Source organism: Lates calcarifer, linkage group LG9 (assembly GCF_001640805.2).
Source record: "Lates calcarifer isolate ASB-BC8 linkage group LG9, TLL_Latcal_v3, whole genome shotgun sequence".
Taxonomy (NCBI): domain Eukaryota; kingdom Metazoa; phylum Chordata; class Actinopteri; family Centropomidae; genus Lates; species Lates calcarifer.
In genome coordinates this window covers 4033930-4051407 of record NC_066841.1, presented here as the reverse complement: position 1 = coordinate 4051407, position 17478 = coordinate 4033930, and the positions used below count along the sequence as shown (strand labels likewise).

The 17478-nt window shown below is 41.6% G+C and overlaps 1 protein-coding gene across 2 annotated transcripts; it reads left to right on the top strand.

The window, feature by feature from the left end:
- Positions 1-107: 107 nt before the first annotated feature.
- gsna (gelsolin a) lies at positions 108-17437 on the top strand. 2 transcript variants are annotated; one of them, XM_018693086.2, is made up of 17 exons: positions 108-275; positions 7208-7408; positions 8663-8817; positions 9333-9494; positions 9588-9737; positions 9815-9904; positions 10596-10728; positions 10821-11125; positions 11365-11498; positions 11966-12056; positions 12274-12300; positions 13707-13877; positions 14129-14303; positions 15402-15523; positions 15713-15790; positions 15897-15957; positions 16272-17437. In XM_018693086.2, the coding sequence occupies exons 2-17, from the start codon at positions 7213-7215 to the stop codon at positions 16439-16441; spliced, it is 2220 nt and encodes a 739-aa protein (XP_018548602.1). In that variant the 5' UTR covers positions 108-275; positions 7208-7212; the 3' UTR covers positions 16442-17437. The 2 variants fall into 2 exon arrangements, with proteins under 2 accessions (XP_018548602.1, XP_018548603.1); XM_018693087.2 differs by lacking the exon at positions 12274-12300.
- The last annotated feature ends 41 nt before the right edge of the window (positions 17438-17478 follow it).

Below are 17478 nucleotides of genomic sequence, written 5' to 3'. Positions count from 1 at the left end.
GATAGATAGATAGATAGATAGATAGATAGATAGATAGATGTGTGCACGCCCATGTGTCTGCCGCCCCTCTGCAGGCGGTGCAGCAGGCCCACCAGGGGAGTGTCATAACGGGGAGTGTCCCGAGCGAAAAGCATAAACAGCGGCCCTGCTCTCCGCTGCTCCGCCGTCTCGACGCCTCTCTGCTCCCGCTGTAGCCAGAAGCGCTCACCGCGGCTCAGTCAGGTCCACGCCCGTCCATTCGTCCTTCCTTCCCCGATCACAGTCTACGCGTCCAGGTACGTTCAAACCCCTCTTTCTATCAATGAAACATTGCAGCTTGTAGCACAGATTGTGGGACGGAAATTTGATGCCTTAATTAGAGCTACGTCGCAGCTTAATGAACCGTTACTCTCCATACACATCTGAACAAAGATATGCTATGCTGGGAGTGAAAACAGAGTGTACGGAGTGGAACATTTAGCGTCTCTCTGCATAGAAAATGGTTTAGCGACTTGTGCATAAGTTCTCCTTTGACTTAGCTTATTCAAAGAGGTGTAAGACCATCTTTTATTGACTTGAGTGCAACGCAGCTGCTGCCATATATGGAAAGGCAGTAGAAACCCTGGGTGATGACCAAACTGCAGTGGTTCCACTTAAACTGACCGCAGAAATGCTCACATTCCTTCACAACTGTTTAAGATAAGTTCATGTGACACAAACCTACAACACAATCTGACATGCTGAGTTTTGCTAAAAAACAAACAAACAAACAAACTGAGATTCTCTCAGCTGAGCATATTGCAGAAGGAGATTCAGCAGCTGTGTGTTTAGAAACATCAGCGGTTACTATAGAACTGCACAACCAAACAGTGGCACTGTTGAGGAAATTAGTCACAACATTCTGTCTGTGGGAGTTTGCAACAGTAACCATGCAGTGTGTGTGTCAGACAGTGCAGTGTATGTACAGCCTTTATGTCTGTGTATAAAAAAGTGACACACACATATTTGTCAGCCAGTCAGAAAGCATTGTGTCAGGTCAGCTGTCAGATGGACAGATTATGGCTGAATGTCCCGACTGTGCTGCACCCCACTGCAGATTAGACATAAGCCTCAAACAACAGTGTGCCTGCTCTCCGTGCACACAGAGCACAGGACAGCTGCACTGCTGTGGATGTTTAATCAAGGAAAGAAAAAGACAAGAAATATTGTTTTTCTTTTACGATTTAACACATCTCTGGTGCCATTTTAGGCTGGTGCCTTGTCTGGGCTCAGAAACTGAAGAAAAGCCCAGACACAGCATCTATGACGTCACCTAAAAGTTTCTCAGGACACAAACTGAAGCCTGAAGTTTGGGTTTGCCGAACCAGAAACTCCTCACACAAAAAATGACAGCATGTCTTGCTACTTAAACGTAAATATAGGCTATGTTTATGTTTCCTGACAAGCAACCTACTGTGGTTATACAGTCATGCAATGATTGTTCTCCTTGTCATTTCTGAGGAGCAGGAGAAGAGGTTGTATACTGCTGCAAAAAGTGTCAGGGAGGAGGTTGTTGGGATGGTTTGGCTTACAACCCAGTAAATACTGATTTGGTGATTTGCATGTCGGAAAATGCTTTAAATCTGTATTTCAATGAACCTGAACTATAGAAACTGAAATGCTGTTTTACAGCGGGTATTTGTAACTTAGAGACATCTGAGGACCTTCAACCTTTAACTTTTATAACTTAATCTATAATCTACTATAACTGTATGGCTGGCAGATCAGTATATGCTCATATGAGTCATTTTTGTAGCAGTAATATGCGTGGAAGTTGGGTGGGGCACGGACCAAAAGACCTGTTTTATCGTTTAGCTTGGAGAAATGTAGTTAATGGAATAAAGCTTTAACATAACCCTCTTAAAGCCTGAACAACTCCTACATGAGACAGTAACTTTCAAAACCTTCCCCAAAATACACATTAGAGGAAGTGGTGTTAGCAACGCATTTGTGGCTACAGAAAAATATTTACTGTATTTCAGGGGGTTTCCCTGTTGACTTTAATATAGTTAATGTTTTTCCAGTTGAGGAAATCAAAGGCCACACCTCTCACAAAATGTTCATCATGTCATCTTCTAGCTGCTTCACATTTAGCACAAGGCAGTTGAATGGAAGCTCTTCATCTGTCACATATTGTGTGTGATACTGATTTATAACACTGGATTGCTTTGTCAATGTTAATCAAACAAGATGCCATTTTGTTAGAAATATGACTTTATATGTTAAATATGATTTGGTAAGAGAACTGGATTCTGAATATCTCTCCCATGGCTGGTATGCTTAATGTGCCTGCAGGTGGATTGTTCCTGAAATAGCCCTCTCATATCCTTTAATAACATCCGTATATCAGGACGGTTATTTACAAAGTCATAAACCCCCATTTTGTATCTGTTTTATATTGTGTAAACAGATGAAAGGGAAGCAGAGCAGTGTAGGGGCTATTAAAGAGTCTGTGAGTGTGATCTGATGTGTCCTGAGCGAGCAGTGGGGCAGCTGAACGGGCCTCAAGAGACTGAGAGTGGCATGCATGGAGAAAATGAGTCATCAAGAACCCCCCTTCCTGAAGGAGGAATCTCTTTTTTTGGGAGAAACTCAGGACAGGAACACTGCTAGAGCCAAGAAATCAACTTTTTTGTACTTGTTTTTGAAGTGGGTCACCAACAAACAAATCACACAGCCTTAAAATATGTCTCATCATATGAATCTAGTTTTTGCTATCAGCACAGTGGATCGAGTTTTCACTCAGGCCTCAGGCGAAGGCGCACACACACAAAAGAGAGGCTGGGAAAAATGGGGGAGGGGATTAAATAACTGGGGTTGGAATGACAGACTCGCTTCGTGTTTGTTTAGAGGTGAGAGGAGGGGGGGGGTCACAAAGGACCAGCAGATGAGGGTGTAGAAACTAGTCGAATACCTCCAGCTCTGCAGAGGCGTGGGGTGGCCTGCAGACACCATCTGCTTTTACCAGCAGGCCTCTAAAGACGCACCAACCGACAGTCATGTGACTTGTTCTATTTAAGCTCAGGGCTGTGTGTGCTGAGTCAAACTGCTGTTCCTTGAGAGGCCAGTATCATTTAATGGTTAATGTTTGTGTTAGTCAGCTGCTGCCCTTCATCCAAAAAACACTGCATAAAAATATTTTAAAAAACTCTCTGTGTCCCTTTTAGGTTTTTGTTATTATCTAGCTTTTGTCAGTGTTGCTATCACATTTTTAATACTAGCTTTGATTTTTCAAAGAGTGAGGTGATTCAGATGCTGTGTATCCTCTCTGATGTTTGCTTTATTAAGTCACAGACAGTATCTAACTCCAGGATGAAACAGCTTTGATGTGCAGAGACAGACAGAACATTTCTCTCCATCAGAGGAGAAGATCAATGTCAAAGGTAGTTGTATTTATTTGGTGCCACAGAGACTTAGATCTTCAGAATATGAAACTGCAAAGTAATATTTTTCATGAATGAAATTTTAAAGGTGTGTGGCTGTTAGTGGGTGAAAAGGAACCTTGAACAACTCAGGTTTGCAGGATTTTTACAGAAAAGATGGCTCTAATTTCAGACTATGAGAAAGTTACATTTGCAGTATGTTTTTGAACATTTATCATGGGGATTTAATGAGATGAGATACATGAGCACTTTTGTCATGAAGTTAAACTACATAGAAGCATAGATGCAGAACTTTACCTCAGGTGATTAAGAAATGAAACCTGAGGTTTTCCTGTTATGCTCTACGCTGACATACTGTATACTTTGTGTTGTAGATGTTACCATGCCCTGTGTTACCTTCAGGGACTTTGCTGTACATCCTTCTCTGTCTTAATGAGGATCCTCTTGCTTAGCTCAGATCTCTGCAGGCAAGCTGTTCTCATATTGCTGGGTGTGTTGGTTGAAGTTAATGAATGGTTGTAGTATATCAAACAGAAGTTACTGATTTATTACCAGTTGTTTGGGAACATTAAGTTTTTATATTCTGTCACCACTGTTGTCTTATGTGGTTCCCTGGATGTTTAACAAGCAGTGTGAGGAAGGTTGTGGTAGCTACTTAATTTAAATGATTTTGGCATGCTAATCATCTGGCCCTGTCCTGTTGTAATGGTGATTTCATTTTGTAATAGTGAGTCATTGTAGCGTGTAGTCTGCCCTGAGTCCAACATGAGGGGATGAAGAAGTAGCACTAAGGATATTTTCCAAAATCTGGAGCTGTTATATTACGATAACTGGGTGGCTCTTCTTTTGCTGGCATTTGTATAGAGCTATGTTACAGTATTGTATACTTTACCATTGCACATATAGATCTAGGTGACCTAAAGGACTGATCTATTGCATCCTGACAATCCAGTTCACTTTGTCCAATCACTGGTCTGAACAGAGACAGAGACTCTTGCTATTTGTTCTTTGATAAACATATCTCATAGGAAAACAGGGATACTGAGGCTCACCTAAACTGCAGTGCTGATCCACTGGAAAGGTATGAGGGCTGGATAGCCAGACGATCCACACTGAAAACAATTTACAAGTCACAGTTGTTATAAAACTGTAATAAAAATGTCCACAGCAGATGACGTCCCCAATCCATAGACACAAATAACTGTAAATGCCAAAATTCAAAGTTTCCACATTTGATTATTTCCATGTCCTAAAACATGAGCGCTCACTATTTCCTAATGGAAGAAAATCATCTGAATCACCATGTAGACCACAGAGAGATTAAATCAGCTGATGACCAAGCATACCAATTTATCTGTGTAGCCCTACTGCTCTTAAAATTATTATTAATCTATCAGTATCTGTTCATTAAGGCTACTAATAGCAGAACTTGAGAAACTGCAGAATAAAAATTGCTAATCCTCACCTAATGCCTCATCACTGTAAATGCTCCTGTGTGGCCACAGAGGCTGCAGACCTGCTGCCTGACTTCTATGGGATTCAGGCTTCTCCCAGCTGGAAAATCTCCACCAGGCTACTTTAGAGTCACTGAAGGAAAATTCAGTTTTCCACATCCTCCATCAAACTATAATGATCATAATGGAATTGCCCAGCTGTTCTTTGTCCGGCCAAACCTGCTGCTGCAGTGTCATGGAGGTTCAGACTGTGCACAACCTCGTATGATTCCAAGGCACGTAGTTGTTTTGGCTACATTTTCACTGTTTTGACTGCATTCATTCTATACTGTAATTTTACATGTTAAGTCTAACAGAAATACAAACAAATGAGGTCTTCATTCAATGACCCAATGAGCACCTGAAGAGGGTCAGATATCTATCCAAATAATTCATATTAGAGGAATCTTCCAGCCAGTCACTGTAATGTGCCAAAATGTCCCACTCAAGCATCTCACTTATCACTTTTCCATGTGGGAAGACTCCACTGCTGCAGAATACTGTGCAGTGAGTCTGGGGGTGTTACATAAGAGGGGAGCAGAAGTGGGGAAAAGGAACCCCACATTTGTTGGCCTAGTTGCGTCGATTCGGAGCCACTTCCCTTTTCCAGGGTCAGTGGTGGATTCCTGCCATGGTTGTGGGCAGACGGCCGCCTAGAAGAATGGGCGATTCTTGTTCCAGTGTGGATGGTTAGTCATGCAAATTGAGAGGCAGCAGGTCCAAGCAGCATTCCTGTGGAAAACTGGATTCTGTGTTCATTTTGAACTACATGACCTCCATTATATACATTTGTTTTTTTGTAATTTGTGAACCTGACCTTTGTGAATGTTGTATAAGCACATCATCATTAAAAGAAGAAATGTACCATGAGAGGTCACAGAAGCCCCTTTCACAGAGGTCAGGTTCTAATTTGAGAACACGGCTTCACTTTTGAGAAATTGTTTACGCTTGCTGTGCAGTGTTTACCAGCAATTAATATGGGGTTTGGTGTCAGGGTGGGTCAGCGCCTGCTGCAAAAAACTCACAGGACACTTCTCACTACTTAAGCATATTTTATGAAACACATTGCTTCACTGAGTTGTGTAATCTGACGTTACAAACATTTAGGTTTGACCACAAAACAGTTGCCAGAAGTGCAAGAAGTCTACTCAGATCTTTCACTTTCATAAGTATTCTGCAACTAGAGCTGTCACAAAGATAAAGTGGAGTTAGAAGTAGAATATTTGCTTCTTAAATAAGTAATTTTTTTTTTAAAGTGCATCCTGATTATACAAAAGCAACTGTGTTTATTCTTGTCCACCACTTAACTGTCTTTGTTATTGTGTCTTTTATCAAAACTACACAAATACAAAGTACAACAGTAATGTGCAGCACAAGAGCCCTACTCCTTCATGTTTACACAGGCCAGACTCCACATAATCAGTTCTCCATCTGAAACATGTACACTCCAGCACAATCAGCTGATTTCTACACTGTTAATTAAAACTGTTCTATATGCAGTCTCCAGACACCCATAACAAAGATTTTAACAGGATGCTCAATTCCCATCTTAAAAATCTCAAACATCCACACATGCATGATGCGAGGCCAGACGGCTGTAATCCAATGCAGCACAGACACCTACTTGAAGCTTTTGATTGGGCGCGGTGTGTCTTTCTTGCTGTTAGATATGACAGTGCATGGTATGAGTGTGAGTGGTGGAGAGAGCTGCCAAAGACTTGCCAAGACAGGGTGCGACCTTGTGACGACAAAGGCTATTCAAAATTACATCTGCTGTGACAGAGGATTTTCCAGCTGTAGTGTCAGATATTTGTGTCTGTGTGCAGATAGTTAGGCTAGTTTAAAGAACAAGTGTGTAGTTATAAGCCAGTCTCCACCAGTATATAATTATACACAGTGTTTCTTATGCCAACTTCACTGGTGTTTGTGACTACGCCTGAGTCATAACTGCCTGGGCTTCCTCTTCCTGTTCACTGGAGGAAACCGCCTGAGCACAGGACACCAGTGACTCACCCAGCTGTGCATTAATATCTAACTATAACCCTAAACTTTATCTTCGTATCCATGGAAACAGCTCAGCCTTAAAGGGAGTGGCTTCATGTTTTCCAGAGTACACACCTCACAAATAAAGAGTCTCACTTTTAAAAGGTTATCACAAAGCTTTACGACTCTTATCTCTGCAGTAATTGACCACCGACTCATAAAATCACAGCTTGTTGCCACGGGAACGCACCTTTAAACCACCGCACCGTTCAAGGCTGTGGGGTAGAAACTAACTAAGAGCTAAGTCACAGGTGTGTGATTTCTCTGCAGGCAGGATGGCAGCGCACCACCCAGAGTTCGAGCGGGCCGGACAGAAGCCGGGTCTCCAGGTGTGGAGGGTGGAGAACTTTGACCTGGTGCCCGTTCCGGAGAACCTGTACGGGGGATTTTACACCGGAGACGCCTACCTCATCCTCAACACCATCAAACAGCGCTCCGGGAACCTGCAGTACGACCTCCACTTCTGGCTGGGTGAGTGCAGAGAGGCGGAAATAAGCAGTGGTAAAGGAAAAAGCCACTAAAAAAAGAAAAAGGTGGGGACAGACAGCAGACAAAATTGCATAAACTTTTGACCTTGAATCGCACACACCACTGCAAAAAAGAGGTCATTGGGGCGACTTTGCAGCATTTAAGATAAAAATATATTTTTTCCTCTTTATAACTGTGCGGCCTGCAGGCACCAAATCACAGCATATTTCAAAGCAACATGAGACAAACATGTTTTGTTGATGAATTTGTCTTGTTGCCATGGATGTGTGGTGAAACATAGAAGAGCTGATCTTATTTTTCCAGTGATCTTGTTTGACTTGCAGAGCAGATGAGGATCTGTATTCCTGGAACCTAATCTCACTTGACAGTGTTGAAGCCAGTTTTTACTGTACAAGCTGAAGCTGGCAAAAACATTATTATATATTATTATCAGTGGAATTTCAAAGTAGACATTTTTTTCAATTCTAAAACCTTTTAAGGTAAATATTATTTTTTGTTTCAGCACAAGAGATTTGGTCTGGATTATTTTGCATGAATTGTGTCAACATCTAAGCAGCATTTAAATGTTAGTATACATATCTGAAACTGTAAAGTAGCCTGCTTCTGTCTGATAAAGTCTCAATTTTTTCCTCCAGTGTGTTTGAAAACCTAAAAATCACCAAATATAGAGATAGATGGTTTTCACTGGACAGTGACGATAATGTAACATGTCATTTTCATTTTCAGTTGATTGGTCTCTCTGTGTGTGTAGTCAAAGTACAGGGTCAAACTGGTATCTGGTTCAGTCAAAACCTAAAGATTAGTCCTGTAGATGATCAGCCTGTTGACAGAAGGAGGTGTGTCTGACAGGGTCATTTATTAGGATTTGGCTTAGGGCAAACAGAAAAACCAGGAGCTGAGTCTGGTCTTTTTTTCTTTATTGATTTCATATGCTTTTAGTCCGCTTGATTGATCATGGAAACAGTGTTTACCAATAAACAGGATCTGATGTAACTCTCCCACATGCCTCTGAACTACGTGGTGTGACCAGAAATAGAATAATGTTGCATGTATTAATGTGTCTGCTGGGATCTGACCCCCTGCTGCTCCAACATATCGATCTCCTGACTCAGTCCTCTGTGGGAGAACCTTGTCAAATGCAAAATGTTGACTCTCTGGGTAGATGTAGAGCATGAGAGCTGACATCGAATAAGACAAGGATTAATATGGAGCATGTGTGTGGTTCTTCTGGTGCAGGTGATTTCTGCACGCAGGATGAGAGCGGCTCGGCGGCTATCTTTACAGTCCAAATGGACGACTTCCTGGGGGGGAAACCCATCCAGTACCGCGAGGTCCAGGGACATGAGTCCAAAACCTTTCTGGGCTACTTCAAGTCTGGAATCAAATACATGGTAAGATGTTGTGTTTGTGCATGTAAAAAAAAATATGTATGTCTAAATGTCTTTTGTGTGTTTTCTGCTTTTCTTTTGGTGCATTTTAAATCTGGGATCATGTGATTTCTGCCCGTATATTGACAAGCTTTTATTTTATTTTTTATTTTTAAATGATAAACTGCTTTTTTTTAATTCAGCATGTGTGAAATGGAAAATTCAGTCATTTATGATCCAAAACTATTAAAGTATATATCCATAAATATCCATTAAAAATGTTGAATTATGTTATAGCCTTTTCATGTTCTGCTGAAGAATCACTACAACTATTAAAAGTAATAACACATAACCTGGATTTTGTAATCCAGAATCTGAAAAATAGAAGCTCTATTTTGTTACAACATCAGTATTTTGTCAATGAAGTGTCTAAATTTCTCAACAGCCGTTTAATTTTTCATTTAATTTGGTTGAGGTGAGAGCAACTTTTCTTAAAAGGCAGCTACAGTATTTTTAAATTTGATGTACTTATCTTTCAGAAAGGGGGCGTGGCGTCTGGGTTCAAGCACGTCGTCACCAACGAGGTGGTTGTGCAGCGTGTGTTCCAGGTCAAAGGTCGCCGTGCTGTCCGGGCAACAGAGGTGCCAGTCAGCTGGGACAGCTTCAACCAAGGAGATTGCTTCATCCTGGACCTGGGAGATGTAAGACTGAACAGATTATTACCAGAGATCTCCTTTAAGTAAAGATTTTATTATTCACCTACTTTGCAATCTGCTCCTCTTTTTGTTAAACAGGAGATTTTCCAGTGGTGTGGCTCCCAGAGCAACCGCTTCGAGAAACTGAAGGCCACGCAGGTCGCCAAGGGTATCCGTGACAATGAGCGCAGTGGAAGGGCCCGAGTTTATGTCTGTGATGAGGGTATGGAGAGAGAGAAGATGTTAGAGGTGAGATCAGTGAACAGATTATGGAGTCTTATTTCACTGCAGCAGGCTTTTATTGAAATCGCTGCTTGTGTCCTCAGGTTTTAGGTCCTAAACCAGATCTGCCTGCCGGAGCCACAGATGACATCAAAGCTGATGCTTCAAATAGGAAGATGGCCAAACTGTACAAGGTGAGAGATATGGATACCCTGATACATTCTGTTATCTGTTTGTTTTATTTATGACATATGTCTAGTTTATTTTGTGTTCATTCAGTTATAGTTTAGTTATTCCAAAAACAATTTAAAAGTATGCAATAAATAACTGTAAAAGTTCTGGGCAGAATTATTTGAAGAGGCAGGATAATTAAAGTGCATCCTGCTGTTTACTCTGTACATACAGACATAGAAATAGAGCAAAAATATGATCATCAATCAATGTTATCAGTTATACAAAAATCAAAGTGAAAATCTGATTATAAAGCACTCTTTTCATCACTAGACAATTCCTAACTTTGTTGTAAGAGACCCCTGTTTACTGAGTATTTATGGTGATCAGCGTCCTCAGGAAACATCATTTTTGAGTTTATGAAACTGGATATTGATTTAACCCAATGTCCTTTAGAAAAATGTGGGGATTTCCAGAGAAAAAGCTGTAAATATCTGAAATGATGAGCTTAGAGGAGAAACATTTTTGTTTTTCTGCCTTATGATTGCGGCCAAGTGACCAGTGATTTTATAGCAGCTGATATTCTCCAGGTTAAAAAGCCCAGAAGGCTGCAAAGCAGCCTGAACAAACTTTCACTCTCAGTGGCTCTTGGATCGTTAGATTTCACCTAAATGACTCCTCATGCCTTGAATCAAACTCTCTCTGCCTTTACAGGTGTCCAATGCCAGTGGAGGCATGACCATTGCACTGGTGGCAGCAGAGAACCCCTTCGCCCAGAGCGCTCTGGAGACCGGTGACTGCTTCATCCTGGACCACGGCTCTGATGGCAAGATCTTCGTCTGGAAAGGTCAGTGCAGAGAGAAATCCACACATCATCCATTTTTGAGAGCTGCAGTTTAGTTAATTCAGAAAAAAATCCACATCGTCTTTTCTCTACAGGCAGAGATGCCAACATGGACGAGCGAAAGGCAGCGATGAAGGCAGCAGAGGAGTTCATCAAGAAGATGGGTTACCCCAAACACACTCAGGTGCAGATCCTGCCGGAGATGGGCGAGACGCCGCTCTTCAAGCAGTTCTTCAAAAACTGGCGGGACAAGGATCAGACAGTGGGCCTGGGCGTCGCCTACATCGCCAACAGCATCGCCAAGATCGAGAAGGTGGCCTTCGACGCCGCCAGCCTGCACAACTCCCCTGCCATGGCCGCCCAGCACGGCATGGTGGATGACGGCAGCGGAGAGAAACAGGTGAGAGGAGGGAGGCGAGTCACTCATGTTGTCAGCATGATTACGTCTCAGATAAGTTGTTTTACCCTGGTGACCTGAGGCTTCTGGGAGTAAATACTTTCACAAATTCTCCCATCCTGTAGGGGGACCAGGTTTTCCATGTGTAAGCTGTTCTGACAATGACTGAACAAATAGACTATTTATGTAATGTTATGTAATATATATGTAATTTGTAGTAAAACAACAACTTTTCTTGACAGATCTGGCGTATCGAGGGATCCGACAAGGTGACAGTGGATCCGTCAACATATGGACAGTTCTATGGAGGAGACAGTTACATCATCCTGTACAACTACCATCACGGAGGACGTCAGGGACATATCATCTATATGTGGTAAGATAACGAGAGGCAAAAGTCCGAACACAATGTTGTGTTTGATTTGGAAGTTAAAGGGAGCCTGAAATTCTGACCACTGGCACAGCTATGGAGCAGTGTTTATAAGGGAGGGCCCTTGTTTTGTTTCTTCTCAAGTGTATACAAGAGGATGTACATGCACGCGCACTAGCACGTGAAGGCAGTGGTTTCCGGCTGCCCTCAGATGGACCTTTATTTATACTACAACCAGGTGTTATGGGTACAAGGACATGTCCCACAATTGTGCACTAGAAAACATGATGGTGACCTTCTGACAGCAAGAAGCAGAGCAAAAAAACAATGTGTGCAACCACTCAACAAGATCAGGACCAAGGATGAGAAATAAAGTACATATATATGACAGATGATATGAGCGTCCAGTTTACTTGATGGTTCCCGCTTATTATGTTTGAATGTGATGGCAACACATTTAAATTGTTTTCCAGGCAGGGCATGGACTCCAGTCAGGATGAGATCGGGGCCTCAGCGATCCTCGGGGCGCAGCTGGATGATGAGCTCGGTGGTGGTCCTGTCCAGGTAAAACACACATTGTTCCTTTTGTGTGTTTATTTGTCCTCATATTCATTTTATCATTTGTGTTATTAATGTCTCTGCTCTCCTCTGGCTTATTCAGCACAGTCACCTCATGTCTGACCTTTACATCCTTTCACTCTTTCTCCTCCCTCTCCTGGTTCCCCTTGCTGCTGCTGCTTCTCCTTTCCTCCTTGGTTTCTGACCTTTTCTGTGTCTTCAGGTTGTTGGTGCTCCCATAACCACTCAGGTATTTTCCATCCCTTCCGTGCTCCCTCCTCATCCTCTCATAATGACTCATGCTTTTGTCCAGAGCCAGAGACGAAAAGAAGCAGACAGTTGAAATTTTCTTTCTGCCAGTTCCAGATAAATATGAAAATCTGGACATCAAAAAGACTTTAAATAAATGTCTCTGTCTCTTTCAAGACTTAATGAATGCAGTAATTAGTTAAATTGAATTTACAGTGAAACCATCTCACTCAAACACAAACAGGACATTCCAGTGTGGATGTTAATGGGAGGTTCCCCCCTCCTCTGTCGCCAACTCTGTCTGCCTCATAAATAACAGCCCTGTTTCCACACGCGGCCCTGAGCTGATATTAGAGGGACATTATGATGACTTAACCTGTCAGTTTTAATGTTTGTCAGTTATGCATGAATACAAATTAGATCAGTCTGTAAACTCTGAGGTGTTTATAGAGAGTTCTGGCTCTGCATTCATGTGAGTCTTCATTCATTTCCGTGTTCTGCATTCACACTCCACTCCCTATGTGTGTGTTCATTTTGCCTGTATAACCTTTGTGCTCATGTGTTCATATATGTGCTGACTTTGCACTCTGCATGACTCTGTGTGTCTTTTAGAATCTGTCCATTGTTGAAACATCTGTAAACGTCACATTTATTTTTCCAGGTGTTTCCCTGCTCTCACTTTCAAAATAGAGAACAGCTGTCGTGCAGATGTCACTTTTGAATTCACTGTTTTTCAAACTAAACTTGACTTTAATTTACTTGATTAGGGCTGGCTATCGTTTGAATGTTTTCTGACACAAGTACAATACCCAAGTTTTGGTGCAAATACCAAAATGATACAAAACCCACTTTTTATTTAAGGAAGGAAGCAAAAAAATGTAAAATGTTGTTTAAGCACTACTATTTTGTACAGAATTGCCAAAACTATTTCTACTACAATATGTAAACTCTTCAATTAATATTTATAATTTGTCCATTTGCTCATATAAACTCAGGCTTATCATAATTTTCTGTGTTGGCTGAAAGAACAGCTGACAGCGCCACGTCACAGGCATAAATATTTATGAGAAAAGCTGCAGACCAAAGACTGTTTCAGACATAACTTTCGTCATCACTTAGTGTCCTAATATCACAAACCTTGACTCTCACCACCTTGTGGCACAGACAGTGAACACGTGGCTGAGCTCTATGCTGCCATCTTGTGTCTCTGGACAGGATTGCAGCAGACGTTTTGTCACTTACTGTTGATGCATATTTCACAAGACACAACAAGGGAGGATCTGTCTGCTGTGATGTGGTTACACCACCTTACGATAACTCACAACATCAAAACGCATGGTGTATTTTGCTACCATAACAACCATGTCAATGTTTCCTGAGTTTTTAATTGTAGTGTTGTCGTACCAGGTGAGGGTGGTGCAGGGGAAAGAGCCGGCCCATCTGATGAGTCTGTTTGGAGGACAGCCAATGGTGGTGTACAAGGGAGGAACGTCCAGAGAAGGAGGTCAGTCCGCTCCTGCAGAGACTCGACTCTTCCAGGTGCGATCCAACTCTGCAGGACACACTAGAGCTGTGGAGGTAAGAGAACATACATCATTCACCTTCTATCGTTACAACTGCTAGAGCTGATTTTAAAGCATGGGGTGATACTCCCTGTTATTCTTACTGGTATATCTTATTCCTCTGTGACACAAAGGAGCACACCTTTGCACTGGGTGAAGTCTTGCTGCCGAAAATACTCCTTAGAACCCCAGTTGTGTATTAATAGTCCCCAACACATGCAGAGTAGCAGAACTACGTTAATGGACAGTACCTCTGTGTTTATGCAGCTTGACGCAGTGGCAGCCAACCTGAACTCCAATGATGCTTTCATTCTGGTGACCCCTGGAGGCTCCTTCATGTGGGTGGGAGTGGGTGCCAGTGACACAGAGAAGCAGGGTGCTCAGCAGCTGTGTAACATCCTGGGAGTGTCGACCTCTGAGCTGTCTGAGGGAGGAGAGACTGGTGAGGAAACATGATGAACACAGAACACTATTTTCTGAAAACCAGTTATATATACACGTATATGTACGTATATACTCAGCTTCAGACTGGTCAAGCTGTTAAAGTAGTGCTTTCGTGTGAAGCTAAATAGTTTTCTCTTTGTATCTCAACTACACTAAGTGCTTGTGTTCATCTATAAAACATCTAAACAAAGGCAACGTGATTGTCTCACCCCTTTAGATGTTATCAGTCATCTTGTGATTTGCTTTCAAAACTCGAAAAGAAACTGAATTCTCTACTAACAATTTCAAATACAGAGCCTCAGGCTAAAACAACAGATTAAATTTTTTATCACCACCACTGTAAGAACTGACCTCAGTTGAGGGCAGTTAAAGACAAAATTCAACATTTTATTTCGCATTATTTAAATTAATGCGTGGTGTATGAGAAACGAGTCGGATTTGTCAGAGGGAAAGTAAAATACTATTTCAACCTAACTTTGACACTCATTATTTTACATATTGTGATAAATTCATATTAATTGAGCTTTTTAGCATCTTTAAGCTCATAGTTTTGGCATATTTTCACTACTTGCCCAGCAACAAATGGCAGACAGACACAGTTAGCTAGTAACTGGTGAGCACATTGTACGTTTAGCAACTAAAGAGCCTGATATGGCCAAAAAAATCAATGAATGTAGCTTTAAAGCAAAAGTTTGACATTTGTGTCATAATCTTTACTTTTCTTGCCAAGAGTTGGATTAGATGAGAAGGCTGATACCACTCTCTCTCAGGTCTGTCCATTAAGTGGGAAGGCCCCCATTAGCAGACAGTTAGCTTAGTGCAGAGACTTGAAATGGGGGAAACTGTTAGCTCTGTCCAAAGGTAACAAAAACTGCCTACGGGCACCTTCAGAGGTCACAAATCAGCAAGTACATCTGTTTCTTTTGACAGAGCCTGGCCAGCTGTTTAGAGGTTTCCCCCTACCTTCACTCTTCATGCTAAGCAAAGCTAACCATCTCCTGGTGGCAGGCTCATATTTAGTGGACAGGCATGACAGTGGTATCAATCCTCTCGTCCTTCTCTAAGATAAGTTGAAGTGTGTCTGTCTTCTTCACAGATCAGTTCTGGGAGGCTCTGGGAGGAAAGACAGAATATCGCACTTCTACCAGACTCAAGGACAAGATGGACACTCATCCACCCAGACTCTTTGCCTGCTCCAATAAGACTGGAAACTTCATTGTAAGTCTGTTGTCTAAGCTTCCTCTGCTACTGCAGTCATTTTAAAGGTCATTACACACGTAATACAATAGAGAATACAATATACATTGTCTGTAAAATGTAACTGTGGCAGTGTCTGAATGCTCTGAAACCCTTTTGTACTCACACTACACCAAGCACATCATCATTAAACCTCTATCCTCCTCTCAGATTGAGGAGGTACCCGGGGAGTTGACCCAGGACGACCTCGCCACTGATGATGTCATGATCCTCGACACCTGGGAGCAGGTAAAGAAACCAAAGCCATGACAGCTTTAGCTGTGTTGAATATGAATTCAGAGCAGAGTCCTTGCAATAAAAAGAACAAATACGTATAATCCATTCCTATTTTTAGGTGTTTGTCTGGATTGGAAACGAGGCCCAAGAGGAAGAGAAGACTGAAGCCATGGCATCTGGTAAAGACATCTGGGGGAAAAAAAAGCTCAACATCATATTATTAAGATATGACATCCATATATATACATATTTAAAGAATTTCAAAACACTCCTGGCTTTGTTGAGAGTTTAAAGTTTTTTGTACCCATCAAACATCATCACTTTGGCAGAAAATAGTGTGTTAATGTTGAACCCTGCCACTCATAATAAGGAAGTGACTGAGACAGAATGTTTTCAGGCCCTTTAAAATTACATACAATCTGCTGTACATTTGTGATTAAGCTTTATGAGAAAGGAATGTGACATGTCAGTAATCTAACCTCTCCTCCTTTAGCGGTCCGCTACATCGAGACAGATCCGGCCAAAAGAGATCGCAGGACACCTATCGTCAAGATCAAGCAGGGCTTCGAGCCGCCCACCTTCACCGGCTGGTTCCTGGGCTGGGACCACGACTACTGGACCAGCGACCCTCTGGAGCGTGCTATGGCTGAGCTGGCCCTGTGAGCTCTCAGACCCACTTCACCTTTCACCTTTCACCCTGCTGCTCTGCTTCAAGCACCGGGCTCCAATCAGAGACTTTTTTAGCTGCCAATACGCCCTGAAAATGAGTTATTTCCTTTTTTTACATTTTGATGTGTCTTTAAAGGGATAGAGGTCTATAAAGCTTTGTCTCACATGCTACAGCGATGCCTTTATACCCGTTATTGAAACCAACCAATGACAATAGAGCTTCAACAGATACACAGGCTTCCTGTAGGGTTTTGCACTAGATAGTCAACTACTATGACTTTTATTGAAGGCAATTTTTTTTTCATTTATATTTTGACAATAAAACCTGTTCACTAGTGATGTGCAATGACAACAAACGTACAATGAGACAGTTAAAAGCCATGGTGTCCTGCAACATTGGGAAACTCACTGCCAAGAAAACACTGCTTATTAAAAGCAATACAACCAATGCCTTAATATTCTTTCCTCTAGTTTGCAGTTATCCTCTTTTTTTAATGGTACTGTTCTAGTTTATGGATGCCTTTATAGACAAGCTGTTTGTACCTTCAGTTTAGATGTCACTTATGATATTTATTTTTTTTTAAATGCCAAGATTTTTGTCCAGGAAGCCTGTGTGATGCTGCAGTTTAACAGGAAACCGATGCTTTGCTGCTTAACAAACCAGTTACGTCTTCTGTGACACTTACTGAGGTTTCCCTATGCCTTGTTATCATTTCAATAAAACCAAATTAATGTTAAAAGTGTTAATGTCTCTGCTTTTACAAACACTTACCTGCAGCTCTGTCCTGAAAGAATGAAATCCATAGAATAAAAATGATGACTTTGATAGCATCTTTATTTAAAGTCTTTATATATAAGTATTATGTCAAGATAAAACCATATCAAACATTAGCAAACTGTACAAAAAAAGTAGTTCACTGCAAAAACTAATATAACCATAAATCCTGCACTTGTAAAACATTGACACTGACGTGACCTTTTTTTTTTTTTTTTAAACAAGACAGAAAATAAAGAATCATTTCATATTAATG